At 47.4% G+C, this 27,734-nt stretch overlaps 1 protein-coding gene across 3 annotated transcripts in view; it reads right to left on the bottom strand.

Annotated features, from left to right (window-relative positions):
- ano11 (anoctamin 11) overlaps nucleotides 1–26,707 on the bottom strand; it is a 130,898-nt gene extending 104,191 nt beyond the window's left edge. Inside the window, exons 1-2 of one of the 3 annotated variants that reach the window (XM_072478286.1) lie at nucleotides 26,362–26,707; nucleotides 22,429–22,525 (exon numbers count right to left, since the gene is read on the bottom strand). In XM_072478286.1, the coding sequence (XP_072334387.1) occupies nucleotides 22,429–22,525; nucleotides 26,362–26,493 (229 nt within the window). In that variant the 5' untranslated portion in view covers nucleotides 26,494–26,707. Of the gene's footprint in view, nucleotides 1–22,428; nucleotides 22,526–25,612; nucleotides 26,074–26,361 lie in introns of those variants that run through there. The other 2 variants (XM_072478284.1, XM_072478285.1) reach the window with 2 other exon arrangements.
- Nucleotides 26,708–27,734: the final 1,027 nt, after the last annotated feature.

The following is a 27,734-nucleotide window of genomic DNA, read 5'->3' as shown; positions in this document are numbered from 1 at the left end:
ATGCTGGATTACAGAACAACATGGGAGTGTCAGGCTGGATTATAGTACATGGGAGTGTCATGCTGGATTACAGTACAACATGGGAGTGCCAGGCTGGATTACAGTACAACATGGGAGTGTCAGGCTGGATTATAGTACATGGGAGTGTCATGCTGGATTACAGTACAACATGGGAGTGTCAGGCAGGATTATAGTACAACATGGGAGTGTCAGGCTGGATTATAGTACATGGGAGTGTCATGCTGGATTACAGTACAACATGGGAGTGCCAGGCTGGATTATAGTACAACATGGGAGTGTCATGCTGGATTACAGTACAACATGGGAGTGCCAGGCTGGATTATAGTACAACATGGGAGTGTCATGCTGGATTACAGTACAACATGGGAGTGTCAGGCTGGATTATAGTACATGGGAGTGTCTGGCTGGATTACAGTACAACATGGGAGTGTCAGGCTGGATTATAGTACATGGGAGTGCCAGGCTGGATTACAGTACAACATGGGAGTGTCAGGCTGGATTATAGTACATGGGAGTGTCATGCTGGATTACAGTACAACATGGGAGTGCCAGGCTGGATTATAGTACAACATGGGAGTGTCAGGCTGGATTATAGTACAACATGGGAGTGTCAGGCTGGATTATAGTACATGGGAGTGTCTGGCTGGATTACAGTACAACATGGGAGTGCCAGGCTGGATTACAGTACAACATGGGAGTGTCAGGCTGGATTATAGTACATGCGAGTGCCAGGCTGGATTACAGTACAACATGGGAGTGCCAGGCTGGATTACAGTACAACATGGGAGTGTCAGGCTGGATTACAGTACAACATGGGAGTGTCAGGCTGGATTATAGTACAACATGGGAGTGTCAGGCTGGATTACAGTACAACATGGGAGTGTCAGGCTGGATTATAGTACAACATGGGAGTGTCAGGCTGGATTATAGTACAACATGGGAGTGTCAGGCTGGGTTACAGTACAACATGGGAGTGTCAGGCTGGAATACAGAACAACATGGGAGTGTCAGGCTGGGTTACAGTACAACATGGGAGTGTCAGGCTGGATTACAGTACAACATGGGAGTGTCAGGCTGGGTTACAGTACAACATGGGAGTGTCAGGCTGGGTTACAGTACAACATGGGAGTGTCAGGCTGGATTACAGAACAACATGGGAGTGTCAGGTTGGATTACAGTACAACATGGGAGTGTCAGGCTGGATTACAGAACAACATGGGAGTGTCAGGCTGGATTATAGTACATGGGAGTGTCAGGCTGGATTACAGAACAACATGGGAGTGTCAGGTTGGATTACAGTACAACATGGGAGTGTCAGGCTGGATTACAGAACAACATGGGAGTGTCAGGCTGGATTATAGTACATGGGAGTGTCAGGCTGGGTTACAGTACAACATGGGAGTGTCAGGCTGGATTATAGTACATGGGAGTGTCAGGCTGGATTACAGTACAACATGGGAGTGTCAGGCTGGATTACAGTACAACATGGGAGTGTCAGGCTGGATTACAGAACAACATGGGAGTGTCAGGCTGGATTATAGAACATGGGAGTGTCATGCTGGATTACAGTACAACATGGGAGTGCCAGGCTGGGTTACAGTACAACATGGGAGTGCCAGGCTGGATTACAGAACAACATGGGAGTGTCAGGCTGGATTACAGTACAACAAGGGAGTGTCAGGCTGGATTACAGTACAACATGGGAGTGCCAGGCTGGGTTACAGTACAACATGGGAGTGCCAGGCTGGATTACAGAACAACATGGGAGTGTCAGGCTGGATTATAGTACATGGGAGTGTCAGGCTGGATTACAGTACAACATGGGAGTGCCAGGCTGGGTTACAGTACAACATGGGAGTGTCAGGCTGGATTACAGTACAACATGGGAGTGTCAGGCTGGATTACAGTACAACATGGGAGTGCCAGGCTGGATTACAGTGCAACATGGGAGTGTCAGGCTGGATTATAGTACATGGGAGTGTCTGGCTGGATTACAGTACAACATGGGAGTGTCAGGCTGGATTATAGTACAACATGGGAGTGTCAGGCTGGATTATAGTACAACATGGGAGTGTCAGGCTGGGTTACAGTACAACATAGGAGTGTCAGGCTGGGTTACAGTACAACATGGGAGTGTCAGGCTGGATTACAGTACAACATGGGAGTGTCAGGCTGGGTTACAGTACAACATGGGAGTGTCAGGCTGGATTACAGAACAACATGGGAGTGTCAGGTTGGATTACAGTACAACATGGGAGTGTCAGGCTGGGTTACAGTACAACATGGGAGTGTCAGGCTGGGTTACAGTACAACATGGGAGTGTCAGGCTGGATTACAGAACAACATGGGAGTGTCAGGTTGGATTACAGTACAACATGGGAGTGTCAGGCTGGATTACAGAACAACATGGGAGTGCCAGGCTGGATTACAGTACAACATGGGAGTGTCAGGCTGGATTATAGTACATGCGAGTGCCAGGCTGGATTACAGTACAACATGGGAGTGCCAGGCTGGATTACAGTACAACATGGGAGTGTCAGGCTGGATTACAGTACAACATGGGAGTGTCAGGCTGGATTATAGTACAACATGGGAGTGTCAGGCTGTATTACAGTACAACATGGGAGTGTCAGGCTGGATTATAGTACAACATGGGAGTGTCAGGCTGGATTATAGTACAACATGGGAGTGTCAGGCTGGGTTACAGTACAACATAGGAGTGTCAGGCTGGGTTACAGTACAACATGGGAGTGACAGGCTGGATTACAGTACAACATGGGAGTGTCAGGCTGGGTTACAGTACAACATGGGAGTGTCAGGCTGGATTACAGAACAACATGGGAGTGTCAGGTTGGATTACAGTACAACATGGGAGTGTCAGGCTGGATTACAGAACAACATGGGAGTGTCAGGCTGGATTATAGTACATGGGAGTGTCAGGCTGGGTTACAGTACAACATGGGAGTGTCAGGCTGGATTATAGTACATGGGAGTGTCAGGCTGGATTACAGTACAACATGGGAGTGTCAGGCTGGGTTACAGTACAACATGGGAGTGTCAGGCTGGATTACAGAACAACATGGGAGTGTCAGGCTGGATTATAGTACAACATGGAGTGTCAGGCTGGATTATAGTACAACATGGGAGTGTCAGGCTGGATTACAGTACAACAAGGGAGTGTCAGGCTGGATTACAGTACAACATGGGAGTGCCAGGCTGGGTTACAGTACAACATGGGAGTGTCAGGCTGGATTATAGTACATAGGAGTGTCAGGCTGGGTTACAGTACAACATGGGAGTGCCAGGCTGGATTACAGAACAACATGGGAGTGTCAGGCTGGATTATAGTACATGGGAGTGTCAGGCTGGATTACAGTACAACATGGGAGTGCCAGGCTGGGTTACAGTACAACATGGGAGTGTCAGGCTGGATTACAGTACAACATGGGAGTGTCAGGCTGGATTACAGTACAACATGGGAGTGCCAGGCTGGATTACAGTGCAACATGGGAGTGTCAGGCTGGATTATAGTACATGGGAGTGTCTGGCTGGATTACAGTACAACATGGGAGTGCCAGGCTGGATTACAGTACAACATGGGAGTGTCAGGCTGGATTATAGTACATGCGAGTGCCAGGCTGGATTACAGTACAACATGGGAGTGCCAGGCTGGATTACAGTACAACATGGGAGTGTCAGGCTGGATTACAGTACAACATGGGAGTGTCAGGCTGGATTATAGTACAACATGGGAGTGTCAGGCTGGATTACAGTACAACATGGGAGTGTCAGGCTGGATTATAGTACAACATGGGAGTGTCAGGCTGGATTATAGTACAACATGGGAGTGTCAGGCTGGGTTACAGTACAACATGGGAGTGTCAGGCTGGAATACAGAACAACATGGGAGTGTCAGGCTGGGTTACAGTACAACATGGGAGTGTCAGGCTGGATTACAGTACAACATGGGAGTGTCAGGCTGGGTTACAGTACAACATGGGAGTGTCAGGCTGGATTACAGAACAACATGGGAGTGTCAGGTTGGATTACAGTACAACATGGGAGTGTCAGGCTGGATTACAGAACAACATGGGAGTGTCAGGCTGGATTACAGTACATGGGAGTGTCAGGCTGGATTACAGTACAACATGGGAGTGTCAGGTTGGATTACAGTACAACATGGGAGTGTCAGGCTGGGTTACAGTACAACATGGGAGTGTCAGGCTGGATTATAGTACAACATGGGAGTGTCAGGCTGGATTATAGTACATGGGAGTGTCAGGCTGGATTACAGAACAACATGGGAGTGTCAGGTTGGATTACAGTACAACATGGGAGTGTCAGACTGGATTACAGAACAACATGGGAGTGTCAGGCTGGATTATAGTACATGGGAGTGTCAGGCTGGATTACAGTACAACATGGGAGTGTCAGGCTGGATTACAGTACAACATGGGAGTGTCAGGCTGGATTACAGAACAACATGGGAGTGTCAGGCTGGATTATAGTACATGGGAGTGTCAGGCTGGATTATAGTACATGGGAGTGTCAGGCTGGATTACAGTACAACATGGGAGTGTCAGGCTGGATTACAGTACAACATGGGAGTGCCAGGCTGGGTTACAGTACAACATGGGAGTGCCAGGCTGGATTACAGAACAACATGGGAGTGTCAGGCTGGATTATAGTACATGGGAGTGTCAGGCTGGATTACAGTACAACATGGGAGTGCCAGGCTGGGTTACAGTACAACATGGGAGTGTCAGGCTGGATTACAGTACAACATGGGAGTGCCAGGCTGGATTACAGTACAACATGGGAGTGCCAGGCTGGGTTACAGTACAACATGGGAGTGTCAGGCTGGATTATAGTACAACATGGGAGTGTCAGGCTGGATTACAGTACAACATGGGAGTGTCAGGCTGGGTTACAGTACAACATGGGAGTGTCAGGCTGGGTTACAGTACAACATGGGAGTGTCAGGCTGGATTACAGTACAACATGGGAGTGTCAGGCTGGATTACAGTACAACATGGGAGTGTCAGGCTGGGTTACAGTACAACATGGGAGTGCCAGGCTGGATTACAGAACAACATGGGAGTGTCAGGCTGGATTATAGTACATGGGAGTGTCAGGCTGGATTACAGTACAACATGGGAGTGCCAGGCTGGGTTACAGTACAACATGGGAGTGTCAGGCTGGATTACAGTACAACATGGGAGTGCCAGGCTGGATTACAGTACAACATGGGAGTGCCAGGCTGGGTTACAGTACAACATGGGAGTGTCAGGCTGGATTATAGTACAACATGGGAGTGTCAGGCTGGATTACAGTACAACATGGGAGTGCCAGGCTGGATTACAGAACAACATGGGAGTGCCAGGCTGGATTATAGTACATGGGAGTGTCAGGCTGGATTATAGTACAACATGGGAGTGTCAGGCTGGATTACAGTACAACATGGGAGTGCCAGGCTGGATTACAGAACAACATGGGAGTGCCAGGCTGGATTATAGTACATGGGAGTGTCAGGCTGGATTATAGTACAACATGGGAGTGTCAGGCTGGATTACAGTACAACATGGGAGTGCCAGGCTGGATTACAGAACAACATGGGAGTGCCAGGCTGGATTATAGTACATGGGAGTGTCAGGCTGGATTATAGTACATGGGAGTGTCAGGCTGGATTACAGTACAACATGGGAGTGTCAGGCTGGATTACAGTACAACATGGGAGTGTCAGGCTGGATTATAGTACAACATGGGAGTGTCAGGCTGGATTACAGAACAACATGGGAGTGCCAGGCTGGATTATAGTACATGGGAGTGTCAGGCTGGATTACAGTACAACATGGGAGTGTCAGGCTGGATTACAGAACAACATGGGAGTGCCAGGCTGGATTATAGTACAACATGGGAGTGTCAGGCTGGGTTACAGTACAACATGGGAGTGTCAGGCTGGATTACAGTACAACATGGGAGTGTCAGGCTGGATTATAGTACAACATGGGAGTGTCAGGCTGGATTACAGAACAACATGGGAGTGCCAGGCTGGATTATAGTACATGGGAGTGTCAGGCTGGATTACAGTACAACATGGGAGTGTCAGGCTGGATTACAGAACAACATGGGAGTGCCAGGCTGGATTATAGTACAACATGGGAGTGTCAGGCTGGGTTACAGTACAACATGGGAGTGTCTGGCTGGATTATAGTACAACATGGGAGTGTCAGGCTGGGTTACAGTACAACATGGGAGTGTCAGGCTGGGTTACAGAACAACATGGGAGTGCCAGGCTGGATTATAGTACAACATGGGAGTGTCAGGCTGGGTTACAGTACAACATGGGAGTGTCTGGCTGGATTATAGTACAACATGGGAGTGTCAGGCTGGATTATAGTACAACATGGGAGTGTCAGGCTGGGTTACAGTACAACATGGGAGTGTCAGGCTGGGTTACAGTACAACATGGGAGTGTCAGGCTGGATTACAGAACAACATGGGAGTGTCAGGCTGGATTATAGTACAACATGGGAGTGTCAGGCTGGGTTACAGTACAACATGGGAGAGTCTGGCTGGATTATAGTACAACATGGAGTGTCAGGCTGGGTTACAGTACAACAAGGGAGTGTCAGGCTGGGTTACAGTACAACATGGGAGTGTCAGGCTGGATTACAGTACAACATGGGAGTGTCAGGCTGGATTATAGTACAACATGGGAGTGTCAGGCTGGATTACAGAACAACATGGGAGTGTCAGGCTGGATTACAGTACAACATGGGAGTGTCAGGCTGGATTACAGTACAACATGGGAGTGTCAGGCTGGATTATAGTACAACATGGGAGTGTCAGGCTGGGTTACAGTACAACATGGGAGTGTCTGGCTGGATTACAGTACAACATGGGAGTGTCAGGCTGGATTACAGTACAACATGAGAGTGCCTGGCTGGATTATAGTACATGGGAGTGTCAGGCTGGATTACAGTACAACATGGGAGTGTCAGGCTGGATTACAGTACAACATGGGAGTGTCAGGCTGGATTACAGTACAACATGGGAGTGACAGGCTGGATTATAGTACAACATGGGAGTGTCAGGCTGGATTACAGTACAACATGGGAGTGTCTGGCTGGGTTACAGTACAACATGGGAGTGACAGGCTGGATTATAGTACAACATGGGAGTGACAGGCTGGATTATAGTACATGGGAGTGTCAGGCTGGATTACAGTACAACATGGGAGTGTCTGGCTGGGTTACAGTACAACATGGGAGTGCCATGCTGGATTACAGTACACCATGGGAGTGTCAGGCTGGATTATAGTACAACATGGGCGTGTCAGGCTGGATTACAGTACAACATGAGAGTCAAGCTGGGTTACAGTACAACATGGGAGTGTCAGGCTGGATTACAGTACAACATGGGAGTGTCAGGCTGCATTACAGTACAACATGGGAGTGTCAGGCTGGATTACAGTACAACATGGGAGTGTCAGGCTGGATTACAGTACAACATGGGAGTGTCAGGCTGGATTACAGTACAACATGGGAGTGTCAGGCTGGATTACAGTACAACATGAGTGTGTCAGGCTGGATTACAGTACAACATGGGAGTGTCAGGCTGGATTACAGTACAACATGGGAGTGTCAGGCTGGATTACAGAACAACATGGGAGTGTCAGGCTGGATTATAGTACAACATGGGAGTGTCAGGCTGGGTTACAGTACAACATGGGAGTGTCAGGCTGGATTACAGTACAACATGGGAGTGTCAGGCTGGATTACAGTACAACATGGGAGTGTCAGGCTGGATTACAGTACAACATGGGAGTGTCTGGCTGGGTTACAGTACAACATGGGAGTGTCAGGCTGGATTACAGTACAACATGGGAGTGTCAGGCTGGATTACAGTACAACATGGGAGTGTCTGGCTGGATTATAGTACATGGGAGTATCAGGCTGGATTACAGAACAACATGGGAGTGTCAGGCTGGATTATAGTACATGGGAGTGTCAGGCTGGATTACAGAACAACATGGGAGTGTCTGGCTGGATTACAGAACAACATGGGAGTGTCAGGCTGGATTATAGTACATGGGAGTATCAGGCTGGATTACAGTACAACATGGGAGTGTCAGGCTGGATTACAGTACAACATGGGAGTGTCAGGCTGGATTACAGTACAACATGGGAGTGTCAGGCTGGATTATAGTACAACATGGGAGTGTCAGGCTGGATTACAGAACAACATGGGAGTGTCAAGCTGGATTATAGTACAACATGGGAGTGTCAGGCTGGATTACAGTACAACATGGGAGTGTCAGGCTGGATTACAGTACAACATGGGAGTGTCAGGCTGGATTACAGAACAACATGGGAGTGTCAGGCTGGATTATAGTACATGGGAGTGTCAGGCTGGATTACAGTACAACATGGGAGTGTCAGGCTGGATTATAGTACAACATGGGAGTGTCTGGCTGGATTACAGTACAACATGGGAGTGTCAGGCTGGATTACAGTACAACATGGGAGTGTCAGGCTGGATTACAGTACAACATGGGAGTGCCAGGCTGGATTACAGTACAACATGGGAGTGTCAGGCTGGATTACAGTACAACATGGGAGTGTCAGGCTGGATTACAGTACAACATGGGAGTGTCAGGCTGGATTACAGTACATGGGAGTGTCAGGCTGGATTACAGTACAACATGAGAGTGTCAGGCTGGATTACAGTACAACATGGGAGTGTCAGGCTGGATTACAGTACATGGGAGTGCCAGGCTGGATTACAGTACAACATGGGAGTGCCAGGCTGGATTACAGTACAACATGGGAGTGCCAGGCTGGATTATAGTACAACATGGGAGTGTCAGGCTGGATTATAGTACAACATGGGAGTGTCAGGCTGGATTACAGTACATGGGAGTGTCAGGCTGGATTACAGTACAACATGGGAGTGCCAGGCTGGATTACAGTACAACATGGGAGTGTCAGGTTGGATTACAGTACAACATGGGAGTGTCAGGCTGGATTACAGTACAACATGGGAGTGTCAGGCTGGATTACAGTATAACATGGGAGTGTCTGGCTGGATTATAGTACATGGGAGTGTCAGGCTGGATTATAGTACAACATGGGAGTGTCAGGCTGGATTACAGAACAACATGGGAGTGTCAGGCTGGATTACAGAACAACATGGGAGTGTCAGGCTGGATTACAGTATAACATGGGAGTGTCTGGCTGGATTATAGTACATGGGAGTGTCAGGCTGGATTACAGTACAACATGGGAGTGTCAGGCTGGATTACAGTACAACATGGGAGTGTCAGGCTGGATTATAGCCCAACATGGGAGTGTCAGGCTGGATTAGAGTACATGGCAGTGTCATGCTGGATTACAGTACAACATGGGAGTGCCAGGCTGGATTATAGTACAACATGGGAGTGCCAGGCTGGATTATAGTACAACATGGGAGTGTCAGGCTGGATTACAGTACAACATGGGAGTGTCAGGCTGGATTATAGTACAACATGGGAGTGCCAGGCTGGATTATAGTACAACATGGGAGTGTCAGGCTGGATTACAGTACAACATGGGAGTGCCAGGCTGGATTATAGTACATGGGAGTGTCAGGCTGGATTACAGTACAACATGGGAGTGTCAGGCTGGATTATAGTACAACATGGGAGTGCCAGGCTGGATTATAGTACATGGGAGTGTCAGGCTGGATTACAGTACAACATGGGAGTGTCAGGCTGGATTACAGAACAACATGGGAGTGTCAGGCTGGGTTACAGTACAACATGGGAGTGTCAGGCTGGATTACAGTACAACATGGGAGTGTCAGGCTGGGTTACAGTACAACATGGGAGTGTCAGGCTGGATTACAGAACAACATGGGAGTGTCAGGTTGGATTACAGTACAACATGGGAGTGTCAGGCTGGGTTAATGTACAACATGGGAGTGTCAGGCTGGATTATAGTACAACATGGGAGTGTCAGGCTGGATTATAGTACAACATGGGAGTGTCAGGCTGGATTATAGCCCAACATGGGAGTGTCAGGCTGGATTAGAGTACATGGGAGTGTCATGCTGGATTACAGTACAACATGGGAGTGCCAGGCTGGATTATAGTACAACATGGGAGTGTCAGGCTGGATTATAGTACAACATGGGAGTGTCAGGCTGGATTACAGTACAACATGGGAGTGTCAGGCTGGATTATAGTACAACATGGGAGTGTCAGGCTGGGTTACAGTACAACATGGGAGTGTCAGGCTGGATTACAGAACAACATGGGAGTGTCAGGCTGGATTATAGTACAACATGGGAGTGCCAGGCTGGATTACAGTACAACATGGGAGTGTCAGGCTGGATTACAGTACAACATGGGAGTGTCAGGCTGGATTATAGTACAACATGGGAGTGTCAGGCTGGATTATAGTACAACATGGGAGTGTCAGGCTGGGTTACAGTACAACATGGGAGTGTCAGGCTGGATTATAGTACAACATGGGAGTGTCAGGCTGGGTTACAGTACAACATGGGAGTGTCAGGCTGGGTTACAGTACAACATGGGAGTGTCAGGCTGGATTACAGAACAACATGGGAGTGTCAGGTTGGATTACAGTACAACATGGGAGTGTCAGGCTGGATTACAGTACAACATGGGAGTGCCAGGCTGGATTACAGAACAACATGGGAGTGTCAGGCTGGATTATAGTACAACATGGGAGTGTCAGGTTGGATTACAGTACAACATGGGAGTGTCAGGCTGGATTACAGTACAACATGGGAGTGCCAGGCTGGATTACAGAACAACATGGGAGTGTCAGGCTGGATTATAGTACATGGGAGTGTCAGGCTGGATTACAGTACAACATGGGAGTGTCAGGCTGGATTACAGTACAACATGGGAGTGTCAGGCTGGATTACAGTACAACATGGGAGTGTCAGGCTGGATTATAGTACAACATGGGAGTGCCAGGCTGGATTACAGTACAACATGGGAGTGTCAGGCTGGATTACAGTACAACATGGGAGTGTCAGGCTGGATTACAGTACAACATGGGAGTGTCAGGCTGGATTACAGTACAACATGGGAGTGTCAGGCTGGATTATAGTACATGGGAGTGTCAGGCTGGATTACAGTACAACATGGGAGTGTCAGGCTGGATTACAGTACAACATGGGAGTGTCTGGCTGGATTATAGTACATGGGAGTGTCAGGCTGGATTATAGTACAACATGGGAGTGTCAGGCTGGATTATAGTACAACATGGGAGTGTCAGGCTGGATTAGAGTACATGGGAGTGTCAGGCTGGATTATAGTACATGGGAGTGTCAGGCTGGATTACAGTACAACATGGGAGTGTCAGGCTGGATTACAGTACAACATGGGAGTGTCAGGCTGGATTACAGTACAACATGGGAGTGCCAGGCTGGATTACAGAACAACATGGGAGTGTCAGGCTGGATTATAGTACATGGGAGTGTCAGGCTGGATTACAGTACAACATGGGAGTGTCAGGCTGGATTACAGTACAACATGGGAGTGCCAGGCTGGATTACAGAACAACATGGGAGTGTCAGGCTGGATTACAGAACAACATGGGAGTGTCAGGCTGGATTACAGTATAACATGGGAGTGTCAGGCTGTATTATAGTACATGGGAGTGTCAGGCTGGGTTACAGTACAACATGGGAGTGTCTGGCTGGATTACAGTACAACATGGGAGTGTCAGGCTGTATTATAGTACTTGGGAGTGTCATGCTGGATTACAGTACAACATGGGAGTGTCAGGCTGGATTATAGTACATGGGAGTGTCATGCTGGATTACAGTACAACATGGGAGTGTCAGGCTGGATTATAGTACATGGGAGTGTCATGCTGGATTACAGAACAACATGGGAGTGTCAGGCTGGATTATAGTACATGGGAGTGTCATGCTGGATTACAGTACAACATGGGAGTGCCAGGCTGGATTACAGTACAACATGGGAGTGTCAGGCTGGATTATAGTACATGGGAGTGTCATGCTGGATTACAGTACAACATGGGAGTGTCAGGCAGGATTATAGTACAACATGGGAGTGTCAGGCTGGATTATAGTACATGGGAGTGTCATGCTGGATTACAGTACAACATGGGAGTGCCAGGCTGGATTATAGTACAACATGGGAGTGTCATGCTGGATTACAGTACAACATGGGAGTGCCAGGCTGGATTATAGTACAACATGGGAGTGTCATGCTGGATTACAGTACAACATGGGAGTGTCAGGCTGGATTATAGTACATGGGAGTGTCTGGCTGGATTACAGTACAACATGGGAGTGTCAGGCTGGATTATAGTACATGGGAGTGCCAGGCTGGATTACAGTACAACATGGGAGTGTCAGGCTGGATTATAGTACATGGGAGTGTCATGCTGGATTACAGTACAACATGGGAGTGCCAGGCTGGATTATAGTACAACATGGGAGTGTCAGGCTGGATTATAGTACAACATGGGAGTGTCAGGCTGGATTATAGTACATGGGAGTGTCTGGCTGGATTACAGTACAACATGGGAGTGCCAGGCTGGATTACAGTACAACATGGGAGTGTCAGGCTGGATTATAGTACATGCGAGTGCCAGGCTGGATTACAGTACAACATGGGAGTGCCAGGCTGGATTACAGTACAACATGGGAGTGTCAGGCTGGATTACAGTACAACATGGGAGTGTCAGGCTGGATTATAGTACAACATGGGAGTGTCAGGCTGGATTACAGTACAACATGGGAGTGTCAGGCTGGATTATAGTACAACATGGGAGTGTCAGGCTGGATTATAGTACAACATGGGAGTGTCAGGCTGGGTTACAGTACAACATGGGAGTGTCAGGCTGGAATACAGAACAACATGGGAGTGTCAGGCTGGGTTACAGTACAACATGGGAGTGTCAGGCTGGATTACAGTACAACATGGGAGTGTCAGGCTGGGTTACAGTACAACATGGGAGTGTCAGGCTGGGTTACAGTACAACATGGGAGTGTCAGGCTGGATTACAGAACAACATGGGAGTGTCAGGTTGGATTACAGTACAACATGGGAGTGTCAGGCTGGATTACAGAACAACATGGGAGTGTCAGGCTGGATTATAGTACATGGGAGTGTCAGGCTGGATTACAGAACAACATGGGAGTGTCAGGTTGGATTACAGTACAACATGGGAGTGTCAGGCTGGATTACAGAACAACATGGGAGTGTCAGGCTGGATTATAGTACATGGGAGTGTCAGGCTGGGTTACAGTACAACATGGGAGTGTCAGGCTGGATTATAGTACATGGGAGTGTCAGGCTGGATTACAGTACAACATGGGAGTGTCAGGCTGGATTACAGTACAACATGGGAGTGTCAGGCTGGATTACAGAACAACATGGGAGTGTCAGGCTGGATTATAGAACATGGGAGTGTCATGCTGGATTACAGTACAACATGGGAGTGCCAGGCTGGGTTACAGTACAACATGGGAGTGCCAGGCTGGATTACAGAACAACATGGGAGTGTCAGGCTGGATTACAGTACAACAAGGGAGTGTCAGGCTGGATTACAGTACAACATGGGAGTGCCAGGCTGGGTTACAGTACAACATGGGAGTGCCAGGCTGGATTACAGAACAACATGGGAGTGTCAGGCTGGATTATAGTACATGGGAGTGTCAGGCTGGATTACAGTACAACATGGGAGTGCCAGGCTGGGTTACAGTACAACATGGGAGTGTCAGGCTGGATTACAGTACAACATGGGAGTGTCAGGCTGGATTACAGTACAACATGGGAGTGCCAGGCTGGATTACAGTGCAACATGGGAGTGTCAGGCTGGATTATAGTACATGGGAGTGTCTGGCTGGATTACAGTACAACATGGGAGTGTCAGGCTGGATTATAGTACAACATGGGAGTGTCAGGCTGGATTATAGTACAACATGGGAGTGTCAGGCTGGGTTACAGTACAACATAGGAGTGTCAGGCTGGGTTACAGTACAACATGGGAGTGTCAGGCTGGATTACAGTACAACATGGGAGTGTCAGGCTGGGTTACAGTACAACATGGGAGTGTCAGGCTGGATTACAGAACAACATGGGAGTGTCAGGTTGGATTACAGTACAACATGGGAGTGTCAGGCTGGGTTACAGTACAACATGGGAGTGTCAGGCTGGGTTACAGTACAACATGGGAGTGTCAGGCTGGATTACAGAACAACATGGGAGTGTCAGGTTGGATTACAGTACAACATGGGAGTGTCAGGCTGGATTACAGAACAACATGGGAGTGCCAGGCTGGATTACAGTACAACATGGGAGTGTCAGGCTGGATTATAGTACATGCGAGTGCCAGGCTGGATTACAGTACAACATGGGAGTGCCAGGCTGGATTACAGTACAACATGGGAGTGTCAGGCTGGATTACAGTACAACATGGGAGTGTCAGGCTGGATTACAGTACAACATGGGAGTGTCAGGCTGTATTACAGTACAACATGGGAGTGTCAGGCTGGATTATAGTACAACATGGGAGTGTCAGGCTGGATTATAGTACAACATGGGAGTGTCAGGCTGGGTTACAGTACAACATAGGAGTGTCAGGCTGGGTTACAGTACAACATGGGAGTGTCAGGCTGGATTACAGTACAACATGGGAGTGTCAGGCTGGGTTACAGTACAACATGGGAGTGTCAGGCTGGATTACAGAACAACATGGGAGTGTCAGGTTGGATTACAGTACAACATGGGAGTGTCAGGCTGGATTACAGAACAACATGGGAGTGTCAGGCTGGATTATAGTACATGGGAGTGTCAGGCTGGGTTACAGTACAACATGGGAGTGTCAGGCTGGATTATAGTACATGGGAGTGTCAGGCTGGATTACAGTACAACATGGGAGTGTCAGGCTGGGTTACAGTACAACATGGGAGTGTCAGGCTGGATTACAGAACAACATGGGAGTGTCAGGCTGGATTATAGTACAACATGGAGTGTCAGGCTGGATTATAGTACAACATGGGAGTGTCAGGCTGGATTACAGTACAACAAGGGAGTGTCAGGCTGGATTACAGTACAACATGGGAGTGCCAGGCTGGGTTACAGTACAACATGGGAGTGTCAGGCTGGATTATAGTACATAGGAGTGTCAGGCTGGGTTACAGTACAACATGGGAGTGCCAGGCTGGATTACAGAACAACATGGGAGTGTCAGGCTGGATTATAGTACATGGGAGTGTCAGGCTGGATTACAGTACAACATGGGAGTGCCAGGCTGGGTTACAGTACAACATGGGAGTGTCAGGCTGGATTACAGTACAACATGGGAGTGTCAGGCTGGATTACAGTACAACATGGGAGTGCCAGGCTGGATTACAGTGCAACATGGGAGTGTCAGGCTGGATTATAGTACATGGGAGTGTCTGGCTGGATTACAGTACAACATGGGAGTGCCAGGCTGGATTACAGTACAACATGGGAGTGTCAGGCTGGATTATAGTACATGCGAGTGCCAGGCTGGATTACAGTACAACATGGGAGTGCCAGGCTGGATTACAGTACAACATGGGAGTGTCAGGCTGGATTACAGTACAACATGGGAGTGTCAGGCTGGATTATAGTACAACATGGGAGTGTCAGGCTGGATTACAGTACAACATGGGAGTGTCAGGCTGGATTATAGTACAACATGGGAGTGTCAGGCTGGATTATAGTACAACATGGGAGTGTCAGGCTGGGTTACAGTACAACATGGGAGTGTCAGGCTGGAATACAGAACAACATGGGAGTGTCAGGCTGGGTTACAGTACAACATGGGAGTGTCAGGCTGGATTACAGTACAACATGGGAGTGTCAGGCTGGGTTACAGTACAACATGGGAGTGTCAGGCTGGATTACAGAACAACATGGGAGTGTCAGGTTGGATTACAGTACAACATGGGAGTGTCAGGCTGGATTACAGAACAACATGGGAGTGTCAGGCTGGATTACAGTACATGGGAGTGTCAGGCTGGATTACAGTACAACATGGGAGTGTCAGGTTGGATTACAGTACAACATGGGAGTGTCAGGCTGGGTTACAGTACAACATGGGAGTGTCAGGCTGGATTATAGTACAACATGGGAGTGTCAGGCTGGATTATAGTACATGGGAGTGTCAGGCTGGATTACAGAACAACATGGGAGTGTCAGGTTGGATTACAGTACAACATGGGAGTGTCAGACTGGATTACAGAACAACATGGGAGTGTCAGGCTGGATTATAGTACATGGGAGTGTCAGGCTGGATTACAGTACAACATGGGAGTGTCAGGCTGGATTACAGTACAACATGGGAGTGTCAGGCTGGATTACAGAACAACATGGGAGTGTCAGGCTGGATTATAGTACATGGGAGTGTCAGGCTGGATTATAGTACATGGGAGTGTCAGGCTGGATTACAGTACAACATGGGAGTGTCAGGCTGGATTACAGTACAACATGGGAGTGCCAGGCTGGGTTACAGTACAACATGGGAGTGCCAGGCTGGATTACAGAACAACATGGGAGTGTCAGGCTGGATTATAGTACATGGGAGTGTCAGGCTGGATTACAGTACAACATGGGAGTGCCAGGCTGGGTTACAGTACAACATGGGAGTGTCAGGCTGGATTACAGTACAACATGGGAGTGCCAGGCTGGATTACAGTACAACATGGGAGTGCCAGGCTGGGTTACAGTACAACATGGGAGTGTCAGGCTGGATTATAGTACAACATGGGAGTGTCAGGCTGGATTACAGTACAACATGGGAGTGTCAGGCTGGGTTACAGTACAACATGGGAGTGTCAGGCTGGGTTACAGTACAACATGGGAGTGTCAGGCTGGATTACAGTACAACATGGGAGTGTCAGGCTGGATTACAGTACAACATGGGAGTGTCAGGCTGGGTTACAGTACAACATGGGAGTGCCAGGCTGGATTACAGAACAACATGGGAGTGTCAGGCTGGATTATAGTACATGGGAGTGTCAGGCTGGATTACAGTACAACATGGGAGTGCCAGGCTGGGTTACAGTACAACATGGGAGTGTCAGGCTGGATTACAGTACAACATGGGAGTGCCAGGCTGGATTACAGTACAACATGGGAGTGCCAGGCTGGGTTACAGTACAACATGGGAGTGTCAGGCTGGATTATAGTACAACATGGGAGTGTCAGGCTGGATTACAGTACAACATGGGAGTGCCAGGCTGGATTACAGAACAACATGGGAGTGCCAGGCTGGATTATAGTACATGGGAGTGTCAGGCTGGATTATAGTACAACATGGGAGTGTCAGGCTGGATTACAGTACAACATGGGAGTGCCAGGCTGGATTACAGAACAACATGGGAGTGCCAGGCTGGATTATAGTACATGGGAGTGTCAGGCTGGATTATAGTACAACATGGGAGTGTCAGGCTGGATTACAGTACAACATGGGAGTGCCAGGCTGGATTACAGAACAACATGGGAGTGCCAGGCTGGATTATAGTACATGGGAGTGTCAGGCTGGATTATAGTACATGGGAGTGTCAGGCTGGATTACAGTACAACATGGGAGTGTCAGGCTGGATTACAGTACAACATGGGAGTGTCAGGCTGGATTATAGTACAACATGGGAGTGTCAGGCTGGATTACAGAACAACATGGGAGTGCCAGGCTGGATTATAGTACATGGGAGTGTCAGGCTGGATTACAGTACAACATGGGAGTGTCAGGCTGGATTACAGAACAACATGGGAGTGCCAGGCTGGATTATAGTACAACATGGGAGTGTCAGGCTGGGTTACAGTACAACATGGGAGTGTCAGGCTGGATTACAGTACAACATGGGAGTGTCAGGCTGGATTATAGTACAACATGGGAGTGTCAGGCTGGATTACAGAACAACATGGGAGTGCCAGGCTGGATTATAGTACATGGGAGTGTCAGGCTGGATTACAGTACAACATGGGAGTGTCAGGCTGGATTACAGAACAACATGGGAGTGCCAGGCTGGATTATAGTACAACATGGGAGTGTCAGGCTGGGTTACAGTACAACATGGGAGTGTCTGGCTGGATTATAGTACAACATGGGAGTGTCAGGCTGGGTTACAGTACAACATGGGAGTGTCAGGCTGGGTTACAGAACAACATGGGAGTGCCAGGCTGGATTATAGTACAACATGGGAGTGTCAGGCTGGGTTACAGTACAACATGGGAGTGTCTGGCTGGATTATAGTACAACATGGGAGTGTCAGGCTGGATTATAGTACAACATGGGAGTGTCAGGCTGGGTTACAGTACAACATGGGAGTGTCAGGCTGGGTTACAGTACAACATGGGAGTGTCAGGCTGGATTACAGAACAACATGGGAGTGTCAGGCTGGATTATAGTACAACATGGGAGTGTCAGGCTGGGTTACAGTACAACATGGGAGAGTCTGGCTGGATTATAGTACAACATGGAGTGTCAGGCTGGGTTACAGTACAACAAGGGAGTGTCAGGCTGGGTTACAGTACAACATGGGAGTGTCAGGCTGGATTACAGTACAACATGGGAGTGTCAGGCTGGATTATAGTACAACATGGGAGTGTCAGGCTGGATTACAGAACAACATGGGAGTGTCAGGCTGGATTACAGTACAACATGGGAGTGTCAGGCTGGATTACAGTACAACATGGGAGTGTCAGGCTGGATTATAGTACAACATGGGAGTGTCAGGCTGGGTTACAGTACAACATGGGAGTGTCTGGCTGGATTACAGTACAACATGGGAGTGTCAGGCTGGATTACAGTACAACATGAGAGTGCCTGGCTGGATTATAGTACATGGGAGTGTCAGGCTGGATTACAGTACAACATGGGAGTGTCAGGCTGGATTACAGTACAACATGGGAGTGTCAGGCTGGATTACAGTACAACATGGGAGTGACAGGCTGGATTATAGTACAACATGGGAGTGTCAGGCTGGATTACAGTACAACATGGGAGTGTCTGGCTGGGTTACAGTACAACATGGGAGTGACAGGCTGGATTATAGTACAACATGGGAGTGACAGGCTGGATTATAGTACATGGGAGTGTCAGGCTGGATTACAGTACAACATGGGAGTGTCTGGCTGGGTTACAGTACAACATGGGAGTGCCATGCTGGATTACAGTACACCATGGGAGTGTCAGGCTGGATTATAGTACAACATGGGCGTGTCAGGCTGGATTACAGTACAACATGAGAGTCAAGCTGGGTTACAGTACAACATGGGAGTGTCAGGCTGGATTACAGTACAACATGGGAGTGTCAGGCTGCATTACAGTACAACATGGGAGTGTCAGGCTGGATTACAGTACAACATGGGAGTGTCAGGCTGGATTACAGTACAACATGGGAGTGTCAGGCTGGATTACAGTACAACATGGGAGTGTCAGGCTGGATTACAGTACAACATGAGTGTGTCAGGCTGGATTACAGTACAACATGGGAGTGTCAGGCTGGATTACAGTACAACATGGGAGTGTCAGGCTGGATTACAGAACAACATGGGAGTGTCAGGCTGGATTACAGTACAACATGGGAGTGTCAGGCTGGATTACAGTACAACATGGGAGTGTCAGGCTGGATTACAGTACAACATGAGTGTCAGGCTGGATTACAGTACAACATGGGAGTGTCAGGATGGATTACAGTACAACATGGGAGTGTCAGGCTGGATTACAGTACAACATGGGAGTGTCAGGCTGGATTACAGTACAACATGGGAGTGTCAGGCTGGATTACAGTACAACATGGGAGTGTCAGGCTGGATTACAGAACAACATGGGAGTGTCAGGCTGGATTACAGTACAACATGGGAGTGTCAGGCTGGATTATAGTACAACATGGGAGTGTCAGGCTGGATTACAGAACAACATGGGAGTGTCTGGCTGGATTATAGTACAACATGGGAGTGTCAGGGTGGATTACAGAACAACATGGGAGTTTCAGGCTGGATTATAGTACAACATGGGAGTGTCAGGCTGGATTACAGAACAACATGGGAGTGTCAGGCTGGATTATAGTACAACATGGGAGTGTCAGGCTGGATTACAGTACAACATGGGAGTGTCAGGCTGGGTTACAGTACAACATGGGAGTGTCTGGCTGGATTATAGTATAACATGGGAGTGTCAGGCTGGGTTACAGTACAACATGGGAGTGTCAGGCTGGATTACAGTACAACATGGGAGTGTCAGGCTGGGTTACAGTACAACATGGGAGTGTCTGGCTGGATTACAGTACAACATGGGAGTGTCTGGCTGGATTACAGTACAACATGGGAGTGTCTGGTTGGGTTACAGAACAACATGGGAGTGTCAGGCTGGATTACAGAACAACATGGGAGTGTCAGGCTGGATTATAGTACAACATGGGAGTGTCAGGCTGGGTTACAGTACAACATGGGAGTGTCAGGCTGAGTTATAATATGACACGGGCGTGTCAGGCTGGGTTAGAATATGACAGGGGAGTGTCAGGCTGGGTTATAATATAACACGGGAGTGTCAGGCTGGGTTAGAATATGACACGGGAGTGTCAGGCTGGGTTATAATATGACACGGGAATGTCAGGCTGGGTTAGAATACAACATGACAATGTCAGGCTAGTTTATGTGCTCAGAACGCAGATTAAAACATCAATGCACACCCTCCAGAATTAAAAGCACCTTTAACTGTGCCACGGAGACAGTGCAGTTTAGGCAAAGGTAAGTAGCTCAATGACATTGCTATATGATTTTTATTCTGAACTGTTCTTCTTGTCCAACTAAAGAGATTTCCTCATCTGTATCACTGCAGTTACTGCACTTCTTAATAATCCATTGTGTGTGATACATTTTGAGATGTTTCTATGATGTGGCGATAAGTGCAAATTTGCTTTTTTAAATGCGTGGTGAATTTCTGCAGTTCTCCTGCTTGTCCACTATTTTTCTCGGATATCTGTGGCTCTTCCACAACAGACAAGAAAATGAATCTGCCTAATGTAACCAACTGTGTATTAGCACACCCTACTGGCCCCAGAGAGCTCGGTTTCTGAAGAAAAAAAAGTGGCAAATCACTTTGTTTCAAACATGGACACTGACCTGAGAGTGCAGCATATGGCCCCAATATGCAATATGTATGGGGTTCAACCAACATGTTTTTGTTTCCATGATGGTCATTCAAATAATTAGAGAACTAGGAAGCAAAAAGGCCAATGAAAGACATCATGATGGGGGCAGTAAGTGAAATGTATGAATCAACAATGGAAAACCTCAGTTAAGTAAAAAGGCAGAAACATGTCAGAAGTGTAATTTCCGATGGTGGCATTATCAGAATAATTGCAACCGAGGAGGAGAAACTGGGAGAATGGGTGGGGTCTTTACAGGGAGCAGAGTTTGAGAAGCTGTAGCCGAGGTAGCTGAGGGAGTTGGTGGGCTTGTAATGAATAATAGTGAACAAGAGAATGAAGCAGCACCAATACAGTCATTGGTGCTATGAAAAAGGAGTTACTGGAGGGGGCCTGGGTCTGACTGGAAGGAGTGTTTCACATAACCCTCAGAACGTCAGGCATATTTGGGGACAATGCGGGTACCCATAGCCGCACCTTTTATTTGCAGGAAGGGAGACAAGTTAAAGGATAAATTGTCAAGTGATAGAACAAGTTCAGCCAGGCAGAGGAGAATGGTGGTGGACAGGGATTGTTTGGGCCTGTGCTCAAGGAAGAAGTGGAGGGTCTTCAGACATCCAAGTGGAGGATGGAGCTGTAGAGGGATTGGACATCCATAGAGAAGAGGAGGAAGTTAGGACCAGGGAATTAGAAATTGTTGACATGACCGTGGGCATCAAAGGAATTACAAATATAGGTGGGAAGAAACAGGACAAGGGGAGAAAGGATGGAGTCAAAACAGGGGTTTGTGGGGCCGGAAAAGGCTGATACGATGGGTCTACCTCGGCAGCCCAATTTGTGGATTTTGGAAAGGAGGCAGAAGCGGACTGTGTGGAGCTGGGGACTATGAGGTTGGAAGCTGTGGAGGGAAGATCTCCAGAGGCGATGAGGTCAGTGACAGTCCTGGAAACAATGGATTGATGCTTGGTGGTGGGGTCATGGTCTGGGGAAGGTGTCTGAGAATTGGCGCTCAGCCTCTACGAGGTAGAGGTCAGTACGCCAGACAACAGTGGCACCACCCTTGTCCACAGGATTGATCACAAGGCCAGGGTTGGAGCTAAGAGAACGCAGTGTCGCAAGTTCAGAGGGAAACAGGTACGAGTGGATAAAAGGGACAGAGAAATTGAGATGGCTGATATGACATAGAACAGGACAGAACATTTCTGTTTCAGAATAGAAATTACTTCTCACCAATTTTTGTTGTCCCATTGCTGAAATAGTTCCCTCTGCAGTCAGGGTTATATCCACTGTTGGAATTAACATACAAGTCATCATCGCCCTCGTCCCCCTACAGCAGAACAGCAGAGATGGGGTTAATTACTTAACACAGCAACAAATATGGGCATGAACCAGAAAATACAGATATCAACCAGTGAGAGTAGAGAGGTTGCATTAATCAATGAATGGGGGCAATTAACCAGTGAACACAGACAGTAAGCATAGAAATTAATTAACAATGGCTGGCATTAACCAGCAGATATAGGTATTAGGCAGCAAGTAAAGGAATTAACGAGCAAGAATGTCATTAACCAGTGAACGTGAGTAAAAACCAGCAAGCAGAGGTGTTTAAACAGAAAACACCAGCATTAATTAGCAAACTTCTACACTAAGCAGTGAATACAGGCATTATCAATGGCATGGTCAGTGAACTCAGATATTAATCGTTAAAATCGCAAAAGGCAATACTTATCAGCACCTAAAATACCCACTTTACAAATGCATCCCAAACCCACCGCAACTAAACTATTGTGGCTTCTGATTTAATAACACTGGTTTAAATACATAGAGACAGACTATACAGACAAGTCAGGTGCCTCTGTCACACACGAACCAAGCTCCCGGATGCTCTAGCTCAAAAGGAACATACAAACATAGAGGGCTGATGGATGGGGAAAGAGCCGCAGGTCCACGAACATGCCACAAAGTCACAATGCCTTAGACATCATGATTCACTATACCCTCCGACACACTAGCAGATCTGTAGTCCCCTGTAAAAATCCAAATTTGGAAATAAATGGAAATTTAGGGGGGAAAAAAATCTGAAAACTACTTCTAGAATACACTTAGATGATCAAGACTAGTGCAGGAAACCACACTGACCATAATTTATATTGCATAATCATTTATTTTACTTTGCAGTCCACCTACCTTTTGTATGCTGTGATCTCCGATGCCTGATAGGAACTGAACCAGTTCGCTTTTGAACCATTTGGATTCAATCGCAGTTTTTAAACTTTCTCCAGAGTCTAAAGCAGTAGAATCAGATTTTACTGAGGGGATAGGTACACAAACCCAACTCAGAGTGGGTACAGATGGAGGAGGCCACCTGCAAGGGAATGACCTCCGGGCCTTGGCTACAGCAGCACTCCCATCCCCCTCGGCAAAATACACATCAAGCCTAGTGGTAGCGGCCACACTGAAAACGTGGGCCCAATTAAGACAGCACTTTGGGCTGACTAGGATGTTACCCATGGCTCTCATCTGCGGCAATCACAAATTCCCCCCAGCCATGCTAGACACTACCTTTAGGAAATGGAGATGGGACAGGGGCACACTGACAGTTAGGGACTTCTACGTAGGGCACAGACTAGCGACACTGGACGAACAGACGGAGGAGTGGGAACTGCCAACCGGACAGGAAATGAGACACCTGCAAATAAAGCACATCCTCCACAAAGAGACAGTGGGATATCCCGGGGCCCCGGAAACAACACTATTAGAGGACCTGATAAACATAGACAATAAAGAAGGGGGACTATGTATGGACAGAGCCCGAACATCACTGAACGAGACCAGGTGGAAATGGGAGGACGAACTAGGGACAGAAGTGGGGCGGGGACTCTGGAGCGAAGCACTGAGCAGGGCCAACTCCACTCCTGCGCAAGGCTTGGCCTCATGTGGCTCAAAGTGGTGCACAGAGCACACCTGATCAGAACCCGAATGAGCAGGTTCTTCCCGGAGGTGGAGGACAAATGTGAGCGGTGCCAGAGGGGCCCGGCTAACCACGCCCACATGTTCTGAGCTTGTCCCAAACTTGCTGGGTTCTGGACAGCCTTCTCTGAGGCAATGTCCAAGGTTGTGGGGATGAGGGTGAAGCCATGTCCAATAGTGGCAATCTTCGGGGTATCGGAGCAGCCAGAGCTACACATGGAGAAAGAGGGCCGACGCCCTAACTTTCGCTTCCCTAACCGCACGCCGGGGTATCCTGCTCGGCTGACGATCAGCAGCACCAACCACAGCTGCAGACTGGCTAGCAGACCTATCGGAATTTGTCCACCTGGAGAAGATCAAATACACTATCCGAGGGACAGAGGAAGGCTTCCTAATTGGGGCAGTTTGTCAGCCTGTTCCAAAACCTGTTAGAGGCCAGCAACGACGAGTAATAGGGAAACTGGAAAGATAGAAAGAAAAGGGAGAGGAAAAATAAAAATAAAGACGGGGGCGACCAGAGGAACACGCAATGCGGGGGTGGGGGGGGGGGGGGGGGGGGGGAAGAGGAGAAAAAGCTGGAAAGACACAAAAAGGAACAACTTGGGAGGGAGGGGGCAGCCCCCCCCCCTAATCACAGCGGAAACACAGCCAAAGTCGACGGGGAAGAAAAGAAAGGTGGGGAGAGGAAGGGGAGCGAAAGGGGGGCACTGGGAGAGACCACACGCCGAGCCAGAGGGCGGTAGAATGTAAATAGGGTAAATGTAGGGAAGGACAAGACTCTTTCTGTATAATACAGTAAATAAACATGGCCAACATGTACATAACTCTTCATAAATTTTGAAAATGCCAATGAAAAGATTTTTTTTTTTAAATCAGGTTTTACAATAAAACTCACTCCAGAAAGATCTGTGTCGTTAACTAATGTAATGGAAGCTATGCCATTAGCCTCATTGACCAGGGGTTACAGGGAAGTGGGGGGAGAAACAAGCCCACATGCTTGACCCTGATTGGTAAACATCGCCACAGATTGGAAAATAATGTTGAGTAAAGACACAACTGAACATTCTCCGGCTAAACACTCAAAATTTGTGGCCATTTGACTAGGGTATAGAGCAGGGAGTGTGTGTTGGTACCCTGTGGGACTTTACTGTGTCCCAACAAGTGCCTATAGAATATATATATCCCTACATATAGATATCTTCCACAACTTCAGAAACCCAAAGCACTCTACCACCAATGAAATGCTTCAGCAGCATAATCAATGTTGTAAGGTAGGGAGACAGGGTAGCAGTTTGCACATAGCAAGTTCCCCAAATAGCAATGTGATAACATCCAGATAATCTGTTTTGGCTGATTTTTGATGCGGCATAAAAACTAGCCTGAACATTAGGGGGGAAACTCCCATTGCTCTTCAAAACAGTGCTGTGGGATCTTTTAAGCTCACCTGAGAAGGCCTTGGTTTCATGTTTCAGCTGAGAGACGGCACCTCCAACACTGCAACGCTTCCTTGATATAGCACTAGAGTGTCAGCCCTAGAATCTGTGCACACGTTCCTGGAGTGGGGCTTGAATCTGGCACATCTTCCAGGCAAGAGGCCTACCAGACCCACAGCCCATAGCTAGAGGGCCCCGAGCGTCTTGTGATTGAGGATCGGGTTGAAAGATCTCTCCCAAGATGTATATTGATGTCAGGGCAGGTTCACTGTTAGATGCTGACAAAAGTCAAAGCGGGAGAACCAGGTTTTGGAGGCAACAGTGGAAAATTGCTGGCAACGTAAAGTTGATGAATTTAATTCAAGGGAGTCCGGGGTGGGGTGGGTGGCTGATAAATTAACTGCGATTTTTAAAAAATAGAATATAATTTTTACGAACATAAAATCTCAAGATTTTATGTTCCAGTAATAAACTGGATTAAAAAAAAAGAAAATTAAGATTTTAAATGTTCTTCCTCTGAGCTATGCTCAACACATCACCGAAACAGCAGCACTGGTGGGGATCTGCTATCTGTCCTCTGTGGGGATCAAAGTTATTGCACTGAAATCAATTACACAAACGTATAGTTAATTAGCTGGGTTTTTTTTTAAATTTAAAGCAACCTTTTTCAGGACAAAAATTGTGTCCGTACAAGATGTGTCTGCAAGGCTGAGAAACCAGCGGAATTATAATTGTCAGCAGAATAAACAAGGCAACTTACATAAACATTAGAACGGTAACCCCCATTCTGAACACTTCCATACGTATCCATCAATATCCGGGATGCATCCTTTTCTAAGCCCATTAGGACATTACGGTTCTCCCGAGTCTCAAAGCTCTCACTCTGCAGCATCTTCCAGTCTCACAGCAACATGGCCATGGATGCAAAACTGTGGAACACAGAGACCCACTCTAACGCCTCCAGTCAGCGAGAACTTCAGCTCCTTTATCGAAATGATACTTCAGCATTTTTGCAGCCATAAAATCTGGCCGTGCGATTCAATGCAATAGTGGACTCTTTTGCTGCTCATACAGATGTGCTGTGCACAGGCGCAATGAACTGCATTAAGTCTTCAGCATTTCCCATTTATATTGTTTTTAAAAAATGGCCTTCTGGCACTCAGTCTCCGCGCTTTCAGGATCTGATGCATTTCTGCCTTTAAAATCTAGCCACTGCAAATGCTGCTTTCCCTCCTCAGATACAAAATATTCCAGGATAGTTGCTTCCTCGGCACTGATTAAATATTAATAATGTAATGTAAATATGCAGCACACAGTGGGAGGAGGAGACATAATAGAGCAAAAGAAAAGGCTGCCCTTTTGCAAAGAATCAACATGAGGCAGGTGCAATATTGTATTTCCCCTTACTGAATGTGACTGGCATCCCAAATGCTGTAAATCTATCAGCCAATTCATTCCAATGAAAACATCTGAACAGATCTCACTTCTTTTGGTGTCACATACGCATGGCTTGAAATGGAGAGACTTCTGTAAACTTACACAATGTCATCGAAATACAGACATACAAAAACATACTGTACTTCACTCAGTATTGTTACTCCAGAAGTAACTACCAATAAGGTTCATTATTCTGAGTACTCATGCTGTAGTTGCCCACCATTCACTGTATAACTTGTTCGATAGCGTCTACCACCTGCTGTTTAACTAGTCGCTTTCTATGTAAATGTGCTTTTGTACGTCCATCATTTGCTGTGCAATTTACCCCAAGTTGTCCGTCGCTTGCTGCCTAATTTCTCCCAAATGTCCATTACTTGCTGTGTAACGTACCCTTGGATGTCTATGATTTGCTGTGAAATTCACCCCTGGATGTCCGTTGCTAGTTGTGTAATTCATCTCTGGGTATCCATTCACTTGCGTGCAACTTACCCTTGGATGTCCGTCACTTGTGCCATTTACCTCTGGATGTTCATATCATTTCCTTTGTGGCAATTTGTGTGATCAATGATTTAAAATGATCATTCATGTTTATATTCAAGTAAAGTCGTTTATCCATTGATATCCTATTTATATGATCAGTTTGCATTTATATAAAATCTGTGCAATCCGACACAAGCTTCATAAGAACATAAGAAC

This window comes from Scyliorhinus torazame, chromosome 16, assembly GCF_047496885.1.
Source record: "Scyliorhinus torazame isolate Kashiwa2021f chromosome 16, sScyTor2.1, whole genome shotgun sequence".
Classification (NCBI taxonomy): Eukaryota; Metazoa; Chordata; class Chondrichthyes; order Carcharhiniformes; family Scyliorhinidae; genus Scyliorhinus; species Scyliorhinus torazame.
This window is presented reverse-complemented; position numbering and strand designations above follow the sequence as displayed.